We start from the raw sequence: 20,079 nt of genomic DNA, 5'->3' as shown, positions 1-20,079 counted from the left end.
GCTTTGAACAGATCATGAAACCAGGCTTGGCCAGGAAACAGACAATGTGTTATAGTTAAGACAACACCAGTGCTCTTTCTTTTTCACATTTGCAGTCAGATGTGGCAGCATAAGTTGTGTAACAAAGAAAAGCTTTTCCAGATGCAAATGTAATCTCAGAATTAATGAGGTTTTTTTTCTTGCCTTGCTGCACAACCAGTTTAATAACTAGTATAACTCAGGTAAAACTCCCCTTGATTCTTGCTTTGTAAAACTCTTGTCAGCCTCATTTCTGTTTGTAATTATAAAGTGAATAGTTGGCAGCTATTAGTGGAAAGAAAGGAACGTGTACTAGTAAGTGGGAGAAATAACACTGAAGGAGTGATGACAAGGAAACTCACAGAAAAGTTACCAAGCAAATCACCCATAGTATACCGCTTGTGGGGATGAACTATTTTTGAACTTTGGGATCATCTCTGCCTTCTGATTACCTTTTTTATTAACACAGGCAACAACTAACTAAACTTGCCAGATGTCAACTTTGTGTCTCTTGGATGTGATTTGTAGGCAGTCTGCCATTTTACCTACTGCCTACACAGATTTTCGGAGAAAATAGAAAATATCTCTAGTTTTCACAGTCTCATTCAACCTGGATAGTAAAGGAACATCACTAGAACTCTTTCATAAGAAAAGATGGGAGGAAAATAATACATGCATTTAATTATTGGGGGGGTACTTTTAACAGTATTTAAAAAGTCAGAAGTCCTCCAAGATGATAGAAAAATTTTGAAATAATAGCAGATTTATATAATTTCAATTCACTGATGTTCTAGGTAAACATTGCACTACTTTGGAAAATATTTATTTTATTGTAACACACTACCTACTTAATCAGATAATGAGAAATAAAAACGTTATGTCTTGGAAGGGGACAATTCTGTCAGCTCTCCTTCTCCCTCTCATTCTCGTTCTTGCTCTCTCAAGCCATTTTAATAACTTGCTCTGTAAACACAATTTTCCTTTCCTATCCTTTTATGAACTCTTTAGCTTTGCAAGCTATGAGGACATAAAATCTGGTGCCGCTGGTAACATTATTATTAAATGTGTATCATTTGTTAAAACTGCAGTAAGTTTTAAAAGGTTTAAGGCTACTACAAACAATACTGTCACCTCGATTGCTGCTCGGGTCAGTGACTTAAGACTTTGTTTTCAGCACAAAGCTTTTGGTGGGCATCTCTACCAGCCTACGTCGGCAGCGGGACGATTCCTTTTGCATAACACCTTCCATATACAGCATTTCCCACCCAGTCTTTTCATTCCCCAAGGATGAGAATCAGCGCGAAGAGCCGAGCCAACCCCCCTAATTCCACCGCCCCCGCCACCCGCACCCGGCCGAGGGGGCGGGAGGGCCCGACAAACCAGCGCTCCCGGCCAGCGCGCCGTGTCCCCAGTACCCGCCGGGACGTGTAGTTCAGAACACGGGCGACCGCACCGGGCGTGACCAAGCAGGCCTGCCCCTGAGAACTACACTACCCAGCGTGCCTTGCGGGCGCGGGCGGGCGGCGGGCGCGGGTGCGCGTTGCCGGGCAGTCAGCTGGGCGCGGGGCGGGCGGCCGGGCGGCGCGGGTGGCGGAGGCAGTGGCGCTCGGGGGCTCGGTCGCTGGCTCAGGGGAGAAGGCGCCCGCTCCGCCATGGCCGAGACGATCGCGGACACCCGGCGGCTGATCAGCAAGCCCCAGAACCTCAACGACGCCTACGGGCCGCCCAGCAACTTCCTGGAGATCGACGTGGGCAACCCGCAGACGGTGGGGGTGGGCCGCGGTCGCTTTACCACCTACGAGATCCGTGTCAAGGTGAGGAGCAGCGCCGGCCGGCCCGGCAGCCGCCTTGGCGGTGTGGGGCTCTCGGGCTCCCGCTGGCCGGGTCACGGGCTCCCGCCGCCGTGTCCTTCAGGAGCCGTGTCACGGCTGCTGCGGTGGGAGGCGGTGGCAGAGCCGCAGTGACTCCCCATCCTCGGCCTGGGGGTGATAACTCTGTGATGGGCTCCTTGTGGCTAAGGCGGTGCAGCTCGGTTCACATAACCAAAGGACAAGTGCTCTTTCGGCTCTGCTGGGTACAGCTTGGCCTCAGTCTGAAATATCGCTGTACTGTGAGCAATTGCTTCTGTCTCCAGGTAAATAGAGGAGACTCTCCACTCTCTGCAATGGAGTAATATGGGTGGATCTGCCCTGAGGAGGAGTTCAAGTTCAGGATTCCAGCGGCCTCAAAAAGTACATAGAGAAGGTGTAAATAAGTTTAGTGGGCACACGTGCTAGATAAGAACCAGCTGACGTGATAAGGTGCGTGTGTATGGGGGAGGGAATCCTGTTTTCTTTCGAACCTGAAAGAAAATTGTGCCTAATAAATAGGGCTGTTTCTGTGCTGCTGTCAAATACTTCTTAGTAATACTAGAATTCTTCCTAGCTGGAAGGGCTGTGTTCAGTGACTTGCCCCAAAGGCTAGTAGTCTTGAGCTTGAGCTTGAGAAAAGCTATGTGAAGTCATTACTGTGTTCCCTGGTCTTCCTAGTTTCATAAACAGGGCCCAGAGGAATGGTCAAAAAATGCAGTGTCTACAGTGCTGGCCTGTGGCTGGTAGGACCTTGAGGCAGGGAACCCTTTTTGGTCTACTTTGCTAGAAACAGTCTGGGTTGAGAAAGCCTAATATTTCAGATGGGGTGTTTTTATAGTTTGCAGTTGAGTCTGCTACCTTGTATAGCTCTACTCTGTTATCACTGATTGAACCTGGTCAGTTGTTACAGTCAGTAATAAAGGGTGAAGCTTCATTGACTCCCTGTACACTTTCTCTGCAATATGGGCTCTTCACAGCAGGGAAGGATACAGCTGAGGGCTGCTGCCTTGGTCACTAAAATTCAGCAGACAAGGCTTAACCTTGTGTGAATTTTCTGGTTTTAAAGGCCTGAGTCCCCAGCTTAGTGTAATCTTACTTAAAAAGTAAAATCAGCTGAAATCTGAAGCTACTAGGGAGGATAATTCTTTATTTCTGGTGCTTATAAATTGTCATGTTCACCAGATATTTCTGTGTTTCAGGATGTGTCAATGGGGCAGGAAGAATAAACACCTGTAGCCTAAGTTTGGCCTCTGTGTGAGGTCAGTCTAGAATTTGCAGATTTATGTTGTGTTGCACTACCCTTACCAGAACCCTAGCAATCCACTTAGAAGAAAGATGTAATTCTACCTTGCTGGAAAGTATTTGCACCTCAGGTTCCTGATGACGTTTCTTTCCATGAGACTGAGCATTTGGAATGGCTGGATCCAGGGAAGATGATCCAAAAGGGACTTGGCCATAATATGGCCTTGGGAATTAGATCAAATTTCCTGTGATTTGAAAATAACCATTTTTTGAAATACTCAACTAAAGTTCTTCATCAGAGAGGGAAGCAGAGAAACAGGTTTTGAGACAGGTTAGTCTTAGCCCACCTGGTGTTTGGGGCAGACAATTCTGAATGCCTGTTGTAACGAAGGCCAAGAATGATTTGAACAAATGTACACTATGATAGTAGTATGACCTTCCTCTGTTTTTCCTCCCAGACTGAGTACTATGTAAACATTGCATCCTCCACCCTCCTTTCTTGCGTCTGTACATGCTGGTGTACAGGACAGTCTCTTTGATTGTTCCCTTTCCAGTTGTGCACTGCTGTACACATAGTTCATAGCTACCATGAACTGTGAAATTGAGTTTTATGTCTCTGTGTGCTGAAGGGCTACAGAGCAGGTAGTACAAGTCATGCAGAATTATGTTCACTCTCTAAACTTGTATCAATTAACTGCTTCTCAGCAGAACATGGACCATGTCACTAATACACAGATTTCAGCATAGAGGAAGAATTCAAACATGGATTGCTGTGGTATCGTATTTGTGAACGATAGGCCTAGTACCATAAGCTGCTTGTTGCAATGTGGCTAACAATGATCACCAGCTGGCCTCTGTGGTTTGACAACTGCCTGTGGTCACAGAAAGTAAGAAAGTAGCAGCTGATGTGCAGTTTCCCCCCAGTAGTGCTGGTGGTAGCGGCTGAGCAAACCTGAGAAGATGGTGTGGGTTACCTGTATCATATCTGGAGAGCTGTGTCTTCAAGTAACACCAACAGCAAAATGTTAAGTGTGCAGAAATGGATGGCTTAACTGCTGCCAAATTCTGGTGAAAGCTAAAGATCAGCAGCCTCATGTTACAGCTGGAGATCATTCTAAGCCAGAAACATTGTCAGAGAGGACGCTGAAATTCAAGTTTGCATTGAGACAATTACACTTGTACCATTGTCATGTGTTTACAGACTCTGTAATTCTATCTTTGTCTGAATCTCAAAGCTTCACTTTTGGGTTTTTTTTGTAAAGACTGAACTTGCTGGCAGACTCTTGAACTGATATCTGATAAAAAGTGTCTTGCAAAACATATGTGTGTGAAATACTGCAGAGTTTCCCCAAAGCTTTTATTGGCAAGCTTTCTGCTGGTACTGCAGTTGAAACATATCTGTTGTCTGGAAAGCAGCAAATGGAACAACTTCATGCTTTAGTTCTTGTAATGCTGTACTCATCAAGTTCTGGTGGAAGTCAGAAAGCCTGATGGGGAACTCTAAAGTTTAGAGTAGACTGCTTAGCAGTAAGCAAGTCAGGAGTGATTTGGAACTTAGGAAGTTTTGTCACAGTGAGCATCTCTTTGCAGGGTGGCTGTGTGTTGGGGTAGATGTATGGTGCTTTGACAAGCATTTAAGGAGTTTTGAGATGAGCACTGCAGGTAGACCTTATGCAGCACTTCTGTCCAGGCAGCTTACTTCACAGATGGACAGTTGGACAAAGAATGGACTTTTCTGAGCCCGAGTCTGCTTTTGGCAAGCTGGACAAGGTGAAGACAAAAAGCCTTCCGCTGTAGCAACCACTATAAGGCACAATGTGACAGCGTGCCACTACAATGCAGCCTAGCAATGAAAGTCAAATATCTTGTTCAGAAATATGTGATAAAAAATGCCACCCTGCTGTGCTAAAATAGCAAATTTGCATGGATCATGTTTTTGACAGGGTACTTGAGAATTTGTTTTCCATCAGCAGCATCAGGCAGTACATTTGCACCATACTGAGGTGTCCTTTGTGTGTGAAGGCTTAGGTGAGCTAGACTGGGAATAATACAGTTAGATATAAAGCTCTAAGTGCTCTGTCTAGTGAAATACAACTTGATAAAGCACTTGTCTCATCTGAAGCTATCTAGATGATCACAATATGGTGATTGTGCAGCATTTAAAACTAGCATAATCAACTAGACTGCCTGCTAAAGGAACGCAGTAAACTACTTCATTGCCCTTACCTCTTGAGCAAAAATGTGAACCAAAAGTCAGGTTCTCAATGTAAATACCCCTGCATGCTGTTTCTCCTAAGTCTTTATTAGGTCTTTTCTTCTTATTATTAAACCTTTTCAGGGCGAGCTTGTTCGAGTCAACGCTCTTGAATGGGAACATGGGACTACCTGTTACTATTTGTGGACTAAAAGCCAGTTCTCCCTCTGAATTCTAGGAAGGAAACATAGAACAAATTACAATTATCATATTAGCATCCTACAGCATGTTGTAGTCCTCAGTCCAGTGTCAGGTATCGTTTGTTTTTCTGCGGCCTTGAGGCATAGTTTTCTTGATAAGTGGGTCAAAAGGAAGGTCTTTGGTCAAGCAGATTCTGTGCAATAGCTTCAGTTGTTAAATCCTTTAAGGAGACAAGACTTAAGCTTTACAAGCTGATTGATCTAGTGGCTGTTGTCACACGTCATGGTCATGCACCCATTGTAAAGGCAGTGCCAGAGAAGATAAGAACTTTGGTTAAAATACTGCCAGCAAAGCATATGGGTATCCAGGAACTTGCTACATTTTGGGAAACATCCCTTTGGCAACCCTGAGAATAGCTCAGTTGGTTAGAGCATGGTGCTAAATAGCACCAGCCTTGTGGATTCAATCCCTGTATGGGCTGTTCCTGTAAGAGTTGGACTTCATGATCCTCGTGGATCCCTTTGAACTCAGAATATTCAGTGATCTGGAAATAAACTGTTAACACTATTTCATCTGCTTTTGTTTCTGTAGAAGTAGAAGTGGCTGCCCATTTTGGCTGGGTTTGTCACCTAGACTGAAAGGTTAAATCATGTGTTTATGGTTAGTGAGAACTTGCAGAGCAGTCATTGATATTCAAACTGACAGAAGTATAATGAAATACCTGTTACACGAGCTCTTAGTCCAAGTAGTTAAAGAATTCTTTTTTGCCAAACCAAAACCAAACTAAAAGCCTTTGTCCTCTTAGCTCTGTTCTTTAATGTTCAGTGGCCTCTTGCCTCTAATCAGTATTATTCAATTTGGCACCTTAGCTTTTTGATATTCCATATGCAGTTGCTTGTCTTGAGGTGTAGAAAAGGAATGTCTTGCTGTGCTTCCATTGTGAAATGCAATAGTTGGGTGGTGCCTGTGCTCTTTAGGGCACCAGTCAGGTTTCCTGTATCTTCTGTAGAAAGACTTCTGTGGACCTGCAGAGGTGCTCGACTGAGTAGGTCCAGTGTGGGGAAGGAAATGAATACACAGGGTGTGAAGTGCCTGCAGTATTAAGAATAGTATTGGTTTCAAGGGATTGGGGAAGTTTATCTAGTACTGCTGAACTCGAGTTGCTTTGAAACATCCTGTTCTCTACTTAACCAATCTTTTCAAAACCTAGTTTGGATACAATATTTACCTTTCAGCATATTTATAGTTATCTGACCTGTGATTAACTGGTTGAAGTCTGACTGCTGTGATCAAATCAGAGTAAGACAGAAAATGAACTGAAAGTGAAGCTTGTTTGGAAAGGACTTGTCTTGTGTCATGTTTTGCAGAGTGGTGCTCTTGAATGTGTTTTTAAAGTGTTTTGTCCTTGAACAGTTCCAAATGTCCTGTCCTTCATGTTTGGCAGGGTTTGATGCTGCAGATTCTTCCCCCACCATGAAAAGAATCAAATCTGCCCTTCCTGTAGTTGACTTCAGCATTGTACAGTTTAATAGTGGAAGCTTGTGGTGGAGTCATGACTAAACACTGACTCAGTGGGGATGTGTTTACGGATGCATAATCAGCAGTAATTCTCTATTTCTCTACTACTACAAATCTTGCATAACACTGCAAGTCTGCTCTAACTGTAGCAAATGATGCTTTTACAACCCATTCTAGACACGGCCACCAGTTAGGTATTTTCAGACTCCTCTGCAAAGAATAAAAATGCAGTGATTCAGCCTAAAAATGCTGTTCTGCAGTCTGATTACTGCACCCTTACAAACATTACCTGTTCCTTCAAGCAGTAATTCAGAAAAGGATAACTGGAAGGCTAAGAATTTCCAAGGACACTAACTAGAGAGACAGAGAAGTAGAATGGCTTGGATTAAAGAAACTTTCAAAGCAAGAAAAGTGGATTTACTCTTGAGCAGCTGTATGTTTCTGTAGAGGTTTGTAATTGAATTCAGTTCAAAAGGTTGGTCCAAAGTTACTGAACTAGTTTGGCATTGATATCTGTGTAATTTTATTTACTGTGTACATAAAATAACCAAGTCTCTGAATAGTGCTTCTTATTAGTATTTTAGTTTAACTGGTGACTTGCACTCCTTTTATTTTAGTGCATACAGTGCAGGCCTCAATTGTCATGTTTTAAGATTGCACTCTAGTACAGTGCAGAACAGACCAAATCAAATGGAACAATGACTAATCTTTGTAGGACAGATGGCTGTGATCCAGGTAGGCATGTGATGCCAGAGAGTTTTGATACGTGCTTATTTTTAGATGGCTTGCTGAAAAAGTGTCAGCTTGAACTTTAGAGCATTCTGGTCTCTGCTGCTTTTCATCTGGGGAAATAAATGATGCAGCCAAGGTTTATGTCTTCTAACAGAAAGGGAAGTATTTTATTTAAAGTTTTTAAAGTTTTTTCAGTTGGTAAAGCAATGCCAGTTGCACTACTGGAGGCTGTTTCAACAGGTGCATAATCCAAACACCAGGTGAAGCTGTAGCACTGAGTGAAGGGTCTGAAGTTGTTATTGTTGTTGTAATATCTAACATGAAAAGAGTGGAGAAGCCCTAACCTTCTAGTCAAGGTGTAAAAACAAGTGTCTTACCAACTGAAGATAGGTCCATGAAATGTTCCTTCTGTGGTTATTTCTTGAGAATCCAATTCAAAATCCATATTATGCCCCAGAAGATTCTCCCATATGACAGTATAGTTTGTGTTGGTCACAAAGCCTATTGGAAAGTATAACTATAACCTAGTGTATAGCAGCTTTACACCAAAATCCAGAAGAGAATTAAGCCATATATTAAGGTTTAAAGCCACCTCTAGACATGGAAATAAAGCATTAGAGGTTATTTCTATAGACCTAAACTGTAGCACCCTTTAAGTGTTGAGATATGCTGCAGGTTAATGAACAGGAATTGGAAGCCTTTCTATAGCTTTTAGTGGCTACTTAAGTGTTGTGTTGCTTCTCCAGTAAAACTGGAAATACGAAGAGAACTTTTTGCTACTTAGTAGACCCACTTTTAAACTACTTAATTTATTGCTTTTTTCTTGCATATTTGAAGTATGGGGATAATAGACAGTCTCTAGCTCACAAAGCATATCAAAAGTTTAGTTTTTAATAAAAAAATTAGCAACTGTGGCAATTCACTGACTTTTTTATCCCTATTTGACTGTAGCTGATGGATGTCAGTAATGATGCTAAAGAATCAATTTAATGTGATCCCTTTTCAGTCATTCCTAATGAGGAATGAGTAAGAACATTGCAGTAGGTCAAATCAGAGCCATATGGCTGTTATACCTTGAATTGTATAAAAGTAACAATCCCTTCTCTTTCAAATTAATATTTGATATTTCACAGGAGGCTTTGACTTGCTAACCCTGATCTAGTTACTAGTTCTGTCTGATGTTGTTAAAGTCTTCATCCAAATGTGTCCTCAAAGCAGGCTCCAGTTTTTATCCAGTTTTTTTTGGCTTCTGAGCATGGAACCAGAAGAATAAAGAATCACTAAGCAATCTCTTTTTCTTGACTCACCCTATTGAGAGTCTTTTGACCATGGCACACTATAATTCAGCTGTTTATGATGTTGTTGAACTTGTTCAGGTGATGATAGATGCTTTATTGGCAAAAATACAGGCATCCCTATGCTCATTTTTCAGAGAACAGCTCTGGACTCAAAGCCCTGGATTTGGGAAAGGTTATGGTAGTCCCTGTCATTGTGTTGTTATTAGGATTCCACTGCCTTAGTCTTTAAGGTAGAAAACATCCTGACTCCATAGCTCCAGTACCGCAGAGTGGAAGCTCAGAAGTTCATGGTGTAGTTTAAGTCAGTCAGATGCTTTAAATCTTGCATGGTCAGATTTTCCAGTGTTCTCTTAACTTTATATTTTTTAAATATGACATACCTTCAGTATCTAGACACCAAGTGGAGAAAAGGGGAGATAGAACTCTCTTTTGGTTAAAAGGACTGAAACTTAGAAAATAATAATCTCTAGTCTGACATTTTGCAGTGGGGAAAGAAGCTTTCCTTCAGTAATATACCCAGCAAAAATCTAGACTTCTGGAAGCTGAAGTATAAAGCATGTTTTCTTTCCTTCTTTCTTGCTTTTTATAATTGTAGGAAATTGAGAGGTAACTGCTTATGTCAAGTCAGGAAGGAAACAAACCACTGGCAAGGTTTCTGCAATAACAGTGGACTGCTGTTTCTTGTACTAAAGGACAGCAGGTTCTTTTGTTAAGAAAATGGTAATACATTTTTTTTGCCTACCCTGAGTGCTACTCACTGTGGTAGCCCAGAGCTCCCTTTGACTGTAAATGTAGTCACAGGGTGAAGGCTCTTGACAAGATTACAACTTACATGAGACAGTCAAGGTGCTTGAATTTAGCTTCTGGGAGTCAAAGCCACAAACTTTTATCAAAAGTGAGCTGTGTGTTCTTTCACTCTATTTTAATGGAAATAAAGTTCTCTCAAGGCTACCATAACCTGCTTGAAAAGATGACATCAAAGTAGGTGCTGTGGCAGCAGTGCAGCTTTATTCTGGGACTGTTAGGAGTAGGAGACATGGGCAATGCAGTGCTTCTGCTGAGTGTTATGGTGGCAAATGAAGAAATTACCCAAATTTACCTCACACTATGCTGAACAGCAACATCTGGGGAGTTTGATATTGCGGGGATGGACTGAGCTGCAGTATCATACAATCTTGTGGAGTTGTCAGCCTGTTCTTTGAAGGAATCCAAACACTATTTATGTCTGGAAACAGATTTTTAGGAGCAAGTCTGACTATTTGCAAGATTTTTTCCACTCAGTGGTTAAGCTAGTCTAAAAACTAAGACTTAAAAATACTTAGAATTCTTTTATCAATTTAATTATAAATTACTGTCGTTTTCCTCCTGCATTTAAGGTAATTTGTTTACTGGAATGGCTGCATTGGATGACTGTATCTGAAGCTGAATGGACAGTGATTCTCAATCTACTTGCATTCTGCTTGTGAAATTCTCTTCACTTGCATATAGAAACAATTTTTCAGATTCTAACTGGGCATAGCTTGGGGAGTGACTGTTATCTCTGTAAGAACTGGAAGGCTGTTATCTGATTATCTAAGCTACTGTCTTAGGACTGCCATTTGCTTCTGAGGTGAACTGGGAATCTCCTGAACTTAGAGTCAGGCTCAAAGTTGAGTATGTAATGGTGACGTAAGTGAAGCTGAAGAAACACGCTTGCGGTGAACACAGATTTTGCCCTGAAGTCTGTTAGCAGGGAACCACTACTTCCCATTTCTAGTCTGTTGAGCACTAGCCTAATGACTGTAGAAACTTGTTTGACATCTGAGTGGAGAAATGCAGGAGTGACTTAAGGATCTGAGTTTGTCACCTGTTGTTTAATTATGTAATGTAACTTGGCACCAGTTTTGACAATATTTATTCTGGTGCACTGGCTGGCCATTAACTGCCCCAGCAGAATACAGGCTGTTTGACAGTTGTCAGAGAAAGCCTAATGGTGTCTACATACAGTTTTACAAAGAGACAGTGCTATACAAAATCTGTCTTGACTTAGTATCTTTCTATAGTTTAGGATTTTGGGCTCTGTGGGACTTCTGCAGAACTGGTTTGTTTTTCCTTCTGCAACAAAAGAATCTGCGATTCTGACTTGTGATTTTCAGTTGTCTGATGTCTTGGATGATGCATAATCCTTTCAGGTTGAGGGCTTGCATTCAAACTACTAAGCAGCATAATTTTGGACTAGGAAACTGTTGAAATTATTTTTTTTCCCAGTAAATGGTGTAATTATTACACTGCTGAAGAAAGAATTGCTGCAGAAATTACACTGAAATTGTCACAGGAATAAGCTGTGCTCCAGGGGCTGTTCTAAACTGGGTCATGAGTTTTGTGATAGTAGACTTAGCAGCTCAGCAGCCCAGAAACTTGACGTTATAATGCTGAATGAGTATGGGCAGAAATATTTGTGAAAATGAAACAATTGACTTCAAGTTTTTGTTTCTCTCCTAGCAGACAACCAAAGCACTGGCAGCACTCAGAATAGCTGGGGACACCTTAGCGACTGAACAAGGATAACTCAACATAAAATATCAAGGAGAGAATAATGTTTTTGATAGCCTGCATGGTCTTGAAATGACAATTCAATAGAAAAATGAAAGTTTCTGTTGACTCTTCAGGATTGTCTCCTACCAAACTCTTGTCCAATGAAAGCCCGTGCTTCAGGGTGTGTCTGACTTGCTTAATGAAAACTATTTATCCACGGGACGTGGAGGTGGTAGGTGTTGCAGAAGCCCATCCTACTGAAGGAAATAGTGGTCTGCTCAAACTGGGCAATAATCCTTAGTGACAAAGGCTCATAGAGCAACTTCAGATGTGAATATAGCCTGAATTAAAAATAGGGACCTAAGATGTAAATAGGTTAAGCAGTATGAAACAGGATTCTCAAACAACCCTTTTAAATAGATCCTTTCTAACAGCTGCTTATCTTAGGAACACTACTCTCAGTACTTACTTCTAGAAGAAGGATAATTGGTGCAGTTTCTGGGTTTAAAGAAACATGAGGTTTAGAAATTGATCTCCATAGATAGCTCTAGTTCATATCCAGACCAAAGGGCAGTGAACATGTACTTTGTTTTAGAATATAGTTGCCAAGTTGTGACTTAGATAGTTGTGACTTTAGTAGATACCTTTTGACCTACTTTTCAGTCTGAATATTTATGGTACTTATGATCAAAATTTGAGCAGATTTGTGAACTCACAAGGAAAGCAAAGAGCTCTGTCCTTTTCTCCAACTCACTAGCTGTCCTAGCATGTCAAAAGTTCAGAAGGGAATGTAGAAGGTAAAGTGAGCTCAATTGGCACTTCTATCCCTACATTTTACTTGTAAACCTAATATGTTGTTTAGAGATTAACTTTATAGACTTCATGCCTAGAAGCATGAAAAGAGTTCCTGAAGACCTGGGAACCTAGGTTTTTTAGCTGCTTTTATCCACTACTAATCCCTTTTTTAGTAACTTGAGAGGAGAAATGAATATTTTCTGCAGGTGACAACCTATATGTTAAATATTTTAAAGGACTTTCTGCCACTGACAAAGAGTTGATGTTGTACTGTGTAATGGTGAACTTGGTTAAAAAAACAATAACTGAAATAAGAGGAAAATAATCCAGTACTTAACTTCTGGGAATCTCCTTCTTGCAATCTGGGGAACCTAGCTATATTCACTCTTGAGTAGAATATTTTACCATCGAGACAAGAGTGTTTATTTATAAAGCCTGACTCCTGACGTAAGTCTTAAATGCAATTTTATTATTAGTTGCTAGCACAATCAACAGTATTCTACCTGGGAAAGAGAACTTGAATGCTTTTAAGCATTTAACAATAAGATACCATAACAAAATATTGTTCTATACTTTATCACTTGTAAATTATGAACTAACTTGTGTAATGTGAAAGTACACAATTAACTTATCAAGTACTTTTGTGTGACAGCCAGTACTGGCTGGCAGCAATACAACGACCTGCCTAGTGCAGGAAAATATCTCTGCAGTTAAACCTGTTTTGAGCAGCTAGAAGTATTTCCCAGTGAGAGCTTAAGCATAGCTACATGCTGCAAATGATATTGTAGAGGGGTGTCCATTCAAACAGCAACAACATCTTGAGTTAGGTGCCTACAATGTAAAAACCAAAACAACAGAAAGGAAAAGATAGTAGCTACTAACTGCTGTGCAACTGCCATCTGGAAAGCTGGAGGTAACTGTAGTCCCAAGTGAACATCAGCTTCCTGGGGTGCTCCTCAAGAGTGTTCTTTAAAACAAAGACTGTTAGTGAATTTGTAGTCTGACAACAGGAGGCATTATTCTGTGACTTCTGGTTGTGTATGGCAAATACCAGCTCATGGTCCTACTTTTAGGAGATCACAACTCCTAGAAACAGTTTTTTAGTGTTCTAGCAAAGATGTCATTAGGAGAAGACTCTCTCAGTGTCTGCTTTTAAAATAACGTGAGTTGTATTGCAACAATGGAATAAGACTGCAACCCAAGAATTACCAGAAGTAATGCAGGTTCTCACACAAGTTAGTATTGTTGTAGCAGGGTGTCTGTGTATTTAGCATGGTCTTGTACACCATTATAACCTTGTTCCTATGTGATGTCCCTTTCAAGGGTGTTAGGTTTGGGTGCTGCCTCCTAGCCTTGTTCAGCAAAGCTCTCCCTAATCATGCTCTGCTTGGCTTAACTCTGTAGCCAAATAGTCTGATCTTCTCAGCCCTGAGTGGTGTAGTGCATCTCAGCCTTGTTGGCTTCTTTGGAACTACCCAAACTTGGCAGCTTGTGCTATTAAATCTTCATCAGTCCTGGATGGATTCACCGTAAGACTTACAGGTTTTGCTTTTGAAGATGTTGAGGCCATGTTGTTTCAGGTAGTGGAAAAGTACAGGAAGTTTTGTTAATGTTCTGTGCTGAAATCTGAAACATTCCCTTGAATGCAGTAGGAGAAACTTGTGTGGAATAAGACTTTCTTCCCACTTCCCTCCCCACCTCTAACTTCGTTTATATTGGGAATCCAGCTCCTGAGACAGAATAGCAGATTCTTCTGCAACCTTAGAAACATGTCAAGTGGTCAGCAAATCAGATACTCTGCTTGGTGATATGATGACAAAGTACCAGTAATTGGGATACTGTATAAATGAGGCTCTTAGCTATGCAGTTTGAGGCTCAGCTTACTCATGTAGCTTAAAGCCTTATCTATTTCTGTACCTTGAGTGTTTCTCAATAGTGCTGTTGCTTAAATGGAACTAATGTGTAACTTAACAGCTTGGTTCTTGCTTCTGCTTATCAAACCTTCTAACCTGTGTAATCAATAACTCATGTTCTTGTTTTCAGACAAATCTACCTATCTTCAAACTGAAAGAATCTACAGTCAGAAGAAGATATAGTGACTTTGAATGGCTAAGGAACGAACTAGAAAGAGAAAGCAAGGTGAGTAAAGTGAAAAGTAAATACAAGTCACAGACAAAGAGTTCATGATTCTGAAATGTTTTCATTATGTTATAAAGCACGTATCATATAAAGCAGATGCTGTGGTTGAAAATGTCCAGAAATAAACCAGTGTGTCAGTCTTTTTATCGAGCCTCAGTGCTGCAATGCCAGAGACTTTTTGTTTTAATAGTTTTGAGTTAGTTCAGAGATAAACTACTTGATTTCAGCTTACCTGTGTGAGCAGGTTCTGTTCTTCTCTGCTTATGTTTTATTACTTCACTAGGAATGTGACTGGTGAGTTGGGTCTTCTAGGAGGAAGAGGTGGATGGACTTGCTTACAGACTGCAGCTAAGGACACTTCTGTGAATCTTTCAGGTTGTGGTGCCACCTCTACCAGGAAAAGCTCTTCTCCGTCAGCTGCCCTTCCGAGGAGATGATGGAATATTTGATGATTCCTTTATAGAGGAAAGGAAGCAGGCTCTTGAACAGTTCATAAACAAGTAAGTGTTGGATCTAGTTATTTAGAGACAAACTTGGAGCTCAGCCCTGGAAAATTGAACTGAAGCTACTGATTCTCCTAAGGCTGCTAAACTGCACTAGGTTCAGAATATTAACTTTCACATAATCTTGCAGTAGGATGTAGTAACATTATTCATCCCTTGTTTGGTTTGGATATGTTAGTGCTTACCTGAACAGCTGAAATGACTGTTAGTGTTGTTAATTTATGCAGATTGCTGCTAAAATTATAGTGTTCAAAATAATTCTACTTTATAATTTCTGAAAGGCTATCTTCCAACTGGGTGAACAGTAAAGCTTACAGTGGGCTTACAGCAGTTTACTTTGATTGCAGATGTGAGGTATTATCAGTTTGTGATGATGCATATTTTCTCTAATCATCATGAGAATCTTTCTGAAGATTCTGAAGTAAAAGCAGTACTCAAGGTATGCACACATAGTTTGAAATAGACATTTTAGATTTTGTCCCTGCCTTTCAAAGGGTGAGCAGAAATTATAGTAACAAAGTCTTATGATTCTTTTTCCACCATCTGACACTACTAACCACTGTCTGTACACTGACCTGCATAGCTGGTTTAATCTCTTTAACAGTGTGGATCCCAGCAGTGGGTAAAGGGTACTGTCAATTAACCAGCTCTTCTGGTCCCTAGAGTCAATACTGTTCAGACCAACTGGATTTGGGACTGCTCCCTCAGGGAGTTCAAGCCTATCAGTTCCCCTGGCATTCTAATTTTGTTCAATAGTAATGCTTTTAACTGGAACAGAGGATTCCTGTGAGTTATGCCAGAACTTAGGAAAATGAATTTGTCAGTTACTGTTTGTTCAGGGACTGTCTTGGAGTTGCAAGTGACTAGTTCACTGAAACTGTCTGTCCTGTATAAGTGTGACCATATAAAATCTCTGACATTTTTCTTAGCATAGTTGCTCCTTAACTCATTTTAGAAATATTGCTCATGGTTCTGAACAGGTAAAATGCTTCAGACTGCTCTTTTTGCTGTTCAAAGATAAATGGAATGGTCTTCCAAGGCATCCAGTAGTAAGATGGAATGTGTTTGGGGTTTTTTTAATGCTGTAAAATCAAGGCAGTCATGACTGTAAAGTACAGCCTTTATCCATGCAGACTTGGAACTCTCTCTTAAATGGAGAAGAACACTTACTGAAAGTTTTGTGTGCTGAGTCTAGCAATATGCATGGAAGAGGGCTATTGGTGTTCTGGAGCAGCTGATGTGTAACAGTCGTCCTACCCTGACTCTCTGAAAAACTCCATGTAGCTGACAGAAAGGGAATGACCAGTTTGTTGGTATCCATTTTTCAGTCCTACTGCGAGTTGTAAATTGATTTTGTGGAAGTATAAAATTTCTTGATTATTTTTTTCCTCCTTTGAAATATAAAAGTAGATTAATGTAAATATTGATATAGTGGCAGAGTTGAGTACATCTGGAATAAGGCTTTCCAGGTACAAATAATAGCGGTTTAACTCACCTGTGTATTCTAATGGCATGACCAGCTCATTAAGTAAATATTACTAAAGTTTTGAACCATGTAGGAGCTTTAAGGCTTCTGCCAAGTCCTCTGGGCACTAGTGAACTTAGACCTGAAGGTCCTTTGCACAGTGCATTCACATTATTGCTTCCAGATCTTTGCTTCTGGAATTAAAGAGTCCCTCAGATAACTGATAACACTGGAACAGAAAAAGCTTGGTGCACTGGTGTTAGTTCTTAATATTTGAGAGTGTGAGATGGATTTTGTTGAGAAGTTTCGTCCCTAAGATGTAAAATCTGAATCACAACAGTGCAGCTTGAGTCAGATCTCTTGGGCCAGTTTGCTGTCACCACCATCAGTATAACATACAGTGACATTCACCAATGTTGTTATGTCTCAACCCTCATGTCTGCCTCAACCTTACTTTAAAATACATGAAAATTCTTGAAGTAGCAGCTGCTATGTGTAAGGGTTACCTTGGAGAAAAATATTGAGGGAAAGCCAATGCAGAGTGAGTATTTCTGTGAAACCAAGAGCTGCATCAGAGATCAGATCTTGCAATTCAGCCACAAATTTTCCATCCTTCCTGAAATGAAGAAGAAATTTGTTGCTGCCTCATCTTCTCCTATATATCTTTTCCTTGAAGTTTAGCACTAGTAGCTTCATTCTGATGGGGTAAGAAACTCAAAGTAGTTACTCTAGGCTGTTATCCTTGTGAACTACTGCTTGAGACTGCTGGCCCTTTACTAGAACCTGGCTAGATGGATACATTTTGTAACTGCACTTGATATAATCCATCAATACTGAATAGGAGAGCTCAGCTTCCTCATTATGGGTCATCCTCAATGACAAGTATGTTCTGTGGTGAAAGAAACACTAATAGATAAAATTGGAGAAGATGCACAGAAGTGCTTGGAAGTGGTGCTGAGCTATTGGAGCTGAATGTATATTGCATGTGTTCAGCCAGATGCCTTCCATTATGGGTAGAAATGTTCTGGCAGATATGGAGGCCACAAGGCTTGCACAAGCTGCCCTTGGGACAGTGGAGGACCTTCTGTCCTAAAAGAAGAAGTCTGTCTTGATTGACCGAACTGGATCTAGTTTTTTCAAACTAAACTGCATTAAGTATTTGTGTCCATAAATGAGGGACTTTTAGCTATCTGATTCTTTTGGGTTTTTACCTACACTGGAGTCTCCATGGTATTTTAAGGGTTCAAGTGTAGTACCTTGCGATTTTCTTCCAAGTTTGTGTCTCTAATTAAATTTCAATTCCTTTACTGTTAAAAGGATGGTTTTTCAGTTTAGATTAAATCTACAGTAGAGATGCTAGTGTCCCCTAGAAGAGGCAAGCTCTGTCTCCTGTGTTTGCAGCTAGCACATGGGCAATGAGCAGAAGGAGCAGGCTGTGTGCAGTGCTGCTCCTACAGGCCAGGACACTGATCCCAGGGAGTCTCTGTCTGGAGCAGTGCCCAAGCCTTCGGAAAGCCTTCGCACCCCCTGCTGGAGCCAGGCTTCAGTGACTCTGACAGCTGAGGGTAAAAGTGGCCTTTGGAAGGGTGTCCTGTGGCAAAGGTGTTAAGGCTTTTTTTAAAAAAAATTCCTCTTACCTTTTTTAACTCTAGACTTCCCAATGCTAGAATGAGCACTTCCTTGGATAGTCCCCTCAATTGCAGGTGACACATGTTGTAACATGCTTCCAAGGGATCAGAGGTAGCTCAGGGTTCCTATGAACTAACTTCATCTGGGGAAGCATGATAAATCTTGCTGCTAGACGGCATTCTAGTTGCTAACATTGAAGTAAAGTGAAAGTGGGATCTGTGCCCAAGTACAGAACAATAGGTTGTTGGTACAAAACCTTGATCTGCAGGATAGCTGCAAGTAGACTCAATTGGTTCACACTAATGCTTGTTTTTTTCCTCTCCAGGGTTGCAGGCCATCCGCTGGCACAGAATGAGCGTTGTCTTCACATGTTCTTACAAGATGAAGTAATAGATAAAAACTACACACCATCCAAAATAAGACATACTTGAATTTTAAAAGCATCTCCTCAAATATTAGTGGTTCTTATGCTTGGTTTTAAGAGGTTGTAGTTTGTCTTAGCATGCTGAGGATGAACAGGCACGAAGTCTTCACTAACACCAGTACACTGCTTGGTCTTTGCATATGCTTTATAGCATTTAAGAACTCACTTGTCTTCTAGCTAAATCCCTCTGAATCCTTGATTTAAGAGTATTATGCTATGAAACCATCCACCCCTTGCAATGTCTCACAAACCTTTCCACTATTATTTGCAATGACTTAACAATGTTTACTGACTTGGCCTTACTTGAACTTTCACAACTGTAGTGTCACATGTTCACTTGTATTTGACTAAACTGCTATGCTGTTTCTGAGGTAGTCACCTGTCTGAATGTCTGTAGAAAGACTGCTTTATTTCTGATATCCTGTATGAGAAACACTTATGCAATTGTCTTCAAGCTTGTAAAACACTTTATACTGAAGTAATGAGGGAATTATCTTTATATTCTGTAAGAGGAAAAAAATGAATTTATATACTAAAGTAACTTGTCTAAAGTTTTGAAATAAAAGTGAAAACGCACTTCAAATGTTTTGACCTTGAGTATGGAGTGTGTCATGCTTTCTGAGGAGAAGGGGCTTGACTGTGCTAAATGGACTGGTATTACAGCCTCACTGTGATGCTCTTCCACAATGTAGTTGTGTATCACTAACAGCCAGCCCTAAGTAGCCTTAGATGCTGGCACTCATTCTGCAAGTGTTAAAGAACATATAAAGGTACAAGAGGCTGTCCCTGTGTTATGGAGCCAAAGCTGGAATCCCACTCATGGTAGGCATTTTACAGATCTGTGACTTTAATAACTGGGAAAAGAGTACCTTTCTACCTGGCATGAGAAGCTTCAACTAGTCAGTGAAAACTACGCCATCCTATGTAGAAAGGAATGTTTACATCACCTATGTTATGATATTCCTAGATTAAAGTAGCTCTGCTCTGCATGTAGAATTAGGAACAGGAAATCATACAAGTCTGCTGTAAGATGTGATCAGAGACCACTTCCCTGAACACTAAAGGAGGGGGTGAGCTGTAGCATTGTGCTGGTTTGATCACTGGTGCAGTGCAGGTGCTGGATGGCTGAACTGCAATTCGCAGGCGGCACTGCTGAAGTTGTCTTTTATACGAGAAGTGAGCTAGAAAAGCTTCCTTGGTCTTCCAAGTGGGATATTTGGGTAACATGGGGAGTTACCTCTCCAGATGCTCTTGAAAGCAGATTCCAAAACACTAGCAGCAATCTGCTCAAGTGTTTTGTGTTATTTGGTAGCTACATGTTGGCTTAGACTCAGCTCTGCTGGTTTTTTCCTTTTTATGACACTTACCTCTGTAAAGAGCATCCTACAAACTGGCTGGCAAAATTAGTAGCTTCTTTTAACTAAGACTATTAATCTCATTTATAGAAATCTGAGTGTAAAGGACTGAATTGACAAGGCAGTGGTGGCTGGCTGGATTACACATAGTACTAGTAATTACTTACTATTGATTAGTGAATAGATAGGTGTTTGAATAATT

The 20,079-nt window shown here is 40.9% G+C and overlaps 1 protein-coding gene across 2 annotated transcripts; it reads left to right on the top strand.

Annotated features, from left to right (window-relative positions):
- The first annotated feature begins 1,534 nt into the window (after positions 1 to 1,534).
- Positions 1,535 to 19,105, top strand: SNX3 (sorting nexin 3). Of its 2 annotated transcripts, none has more exons than XM_079328904.1 (4): positions 1,535 to 1,832; positions 14,406 to 14,501; positions 14,877 to 15,001; positions 15,352 to 18,411. In XM_079328904.1, the coding sequence occupies exons 1-4, from the start codon at positions 1,671 to 1,673 to the stop codon at positions 15,392 to 15,394; spliced, it is 426 nt and encodes a 141-aa protein (XP_079185030.1). In that variant the 5' UTR covers positions 1,535 to 1,670; the 3' UTR covers positions 15,395 to 18,411. The 2 variants fall into 2 exon arrangements, with proteins under 2 accessions (XP_079185030.1, XP_079185029.1); XM_079328903.1 differs by lacking the exon at positions 15,352 to 18,411 and adding an exon at positions 18,424 to 19,105 and having other exon boundaries at positions 1,544 to 1,832.
- Positions 19,106 to 20,079: the final 974 nt, after the last annotated feature.

Source organism: Erithacus rubecula (assembly GCF_903797595.1).
Source record: "Erithacus rubecula genome assembly, chromosome: 2".
NCBI classification, from domain to species: Eukaryota; Metazoa; Chordata; class Aves; order Passeriformes; family Muscicapidae; genus Erithacus; species Erithacus rubecula.
Note: the sequence above shows the minus strand (reverse complement) of the source record. Positions and strands in the feature narration are given on the sequence as shown.

Bases quoted from the DNA above. Each gene is read 5' to 3' on its own strand.
- SNX3 (XM_079328903.1), top strand. From the start codon at position 1,671: ATGGCCGAGACGATCGCGGACACCCGGCGGCTGATCAGCAAGCCCCAG. The intron at 1,833-14,405 runs GTGAGGAGCAGC...TCTTGTTTTCAG, and splicing joins CCTACGAGATCCGTGTCAAG to ACAAATCTACCTATCTTCAA. The intron at 15,002-18,423 runs GTAAGTGTTGGA...TTTCCTCTCCAG, and splicing joins CTTGAACAGTTCATAAACAA to GGTTGCAGGCCATCCGCTGG.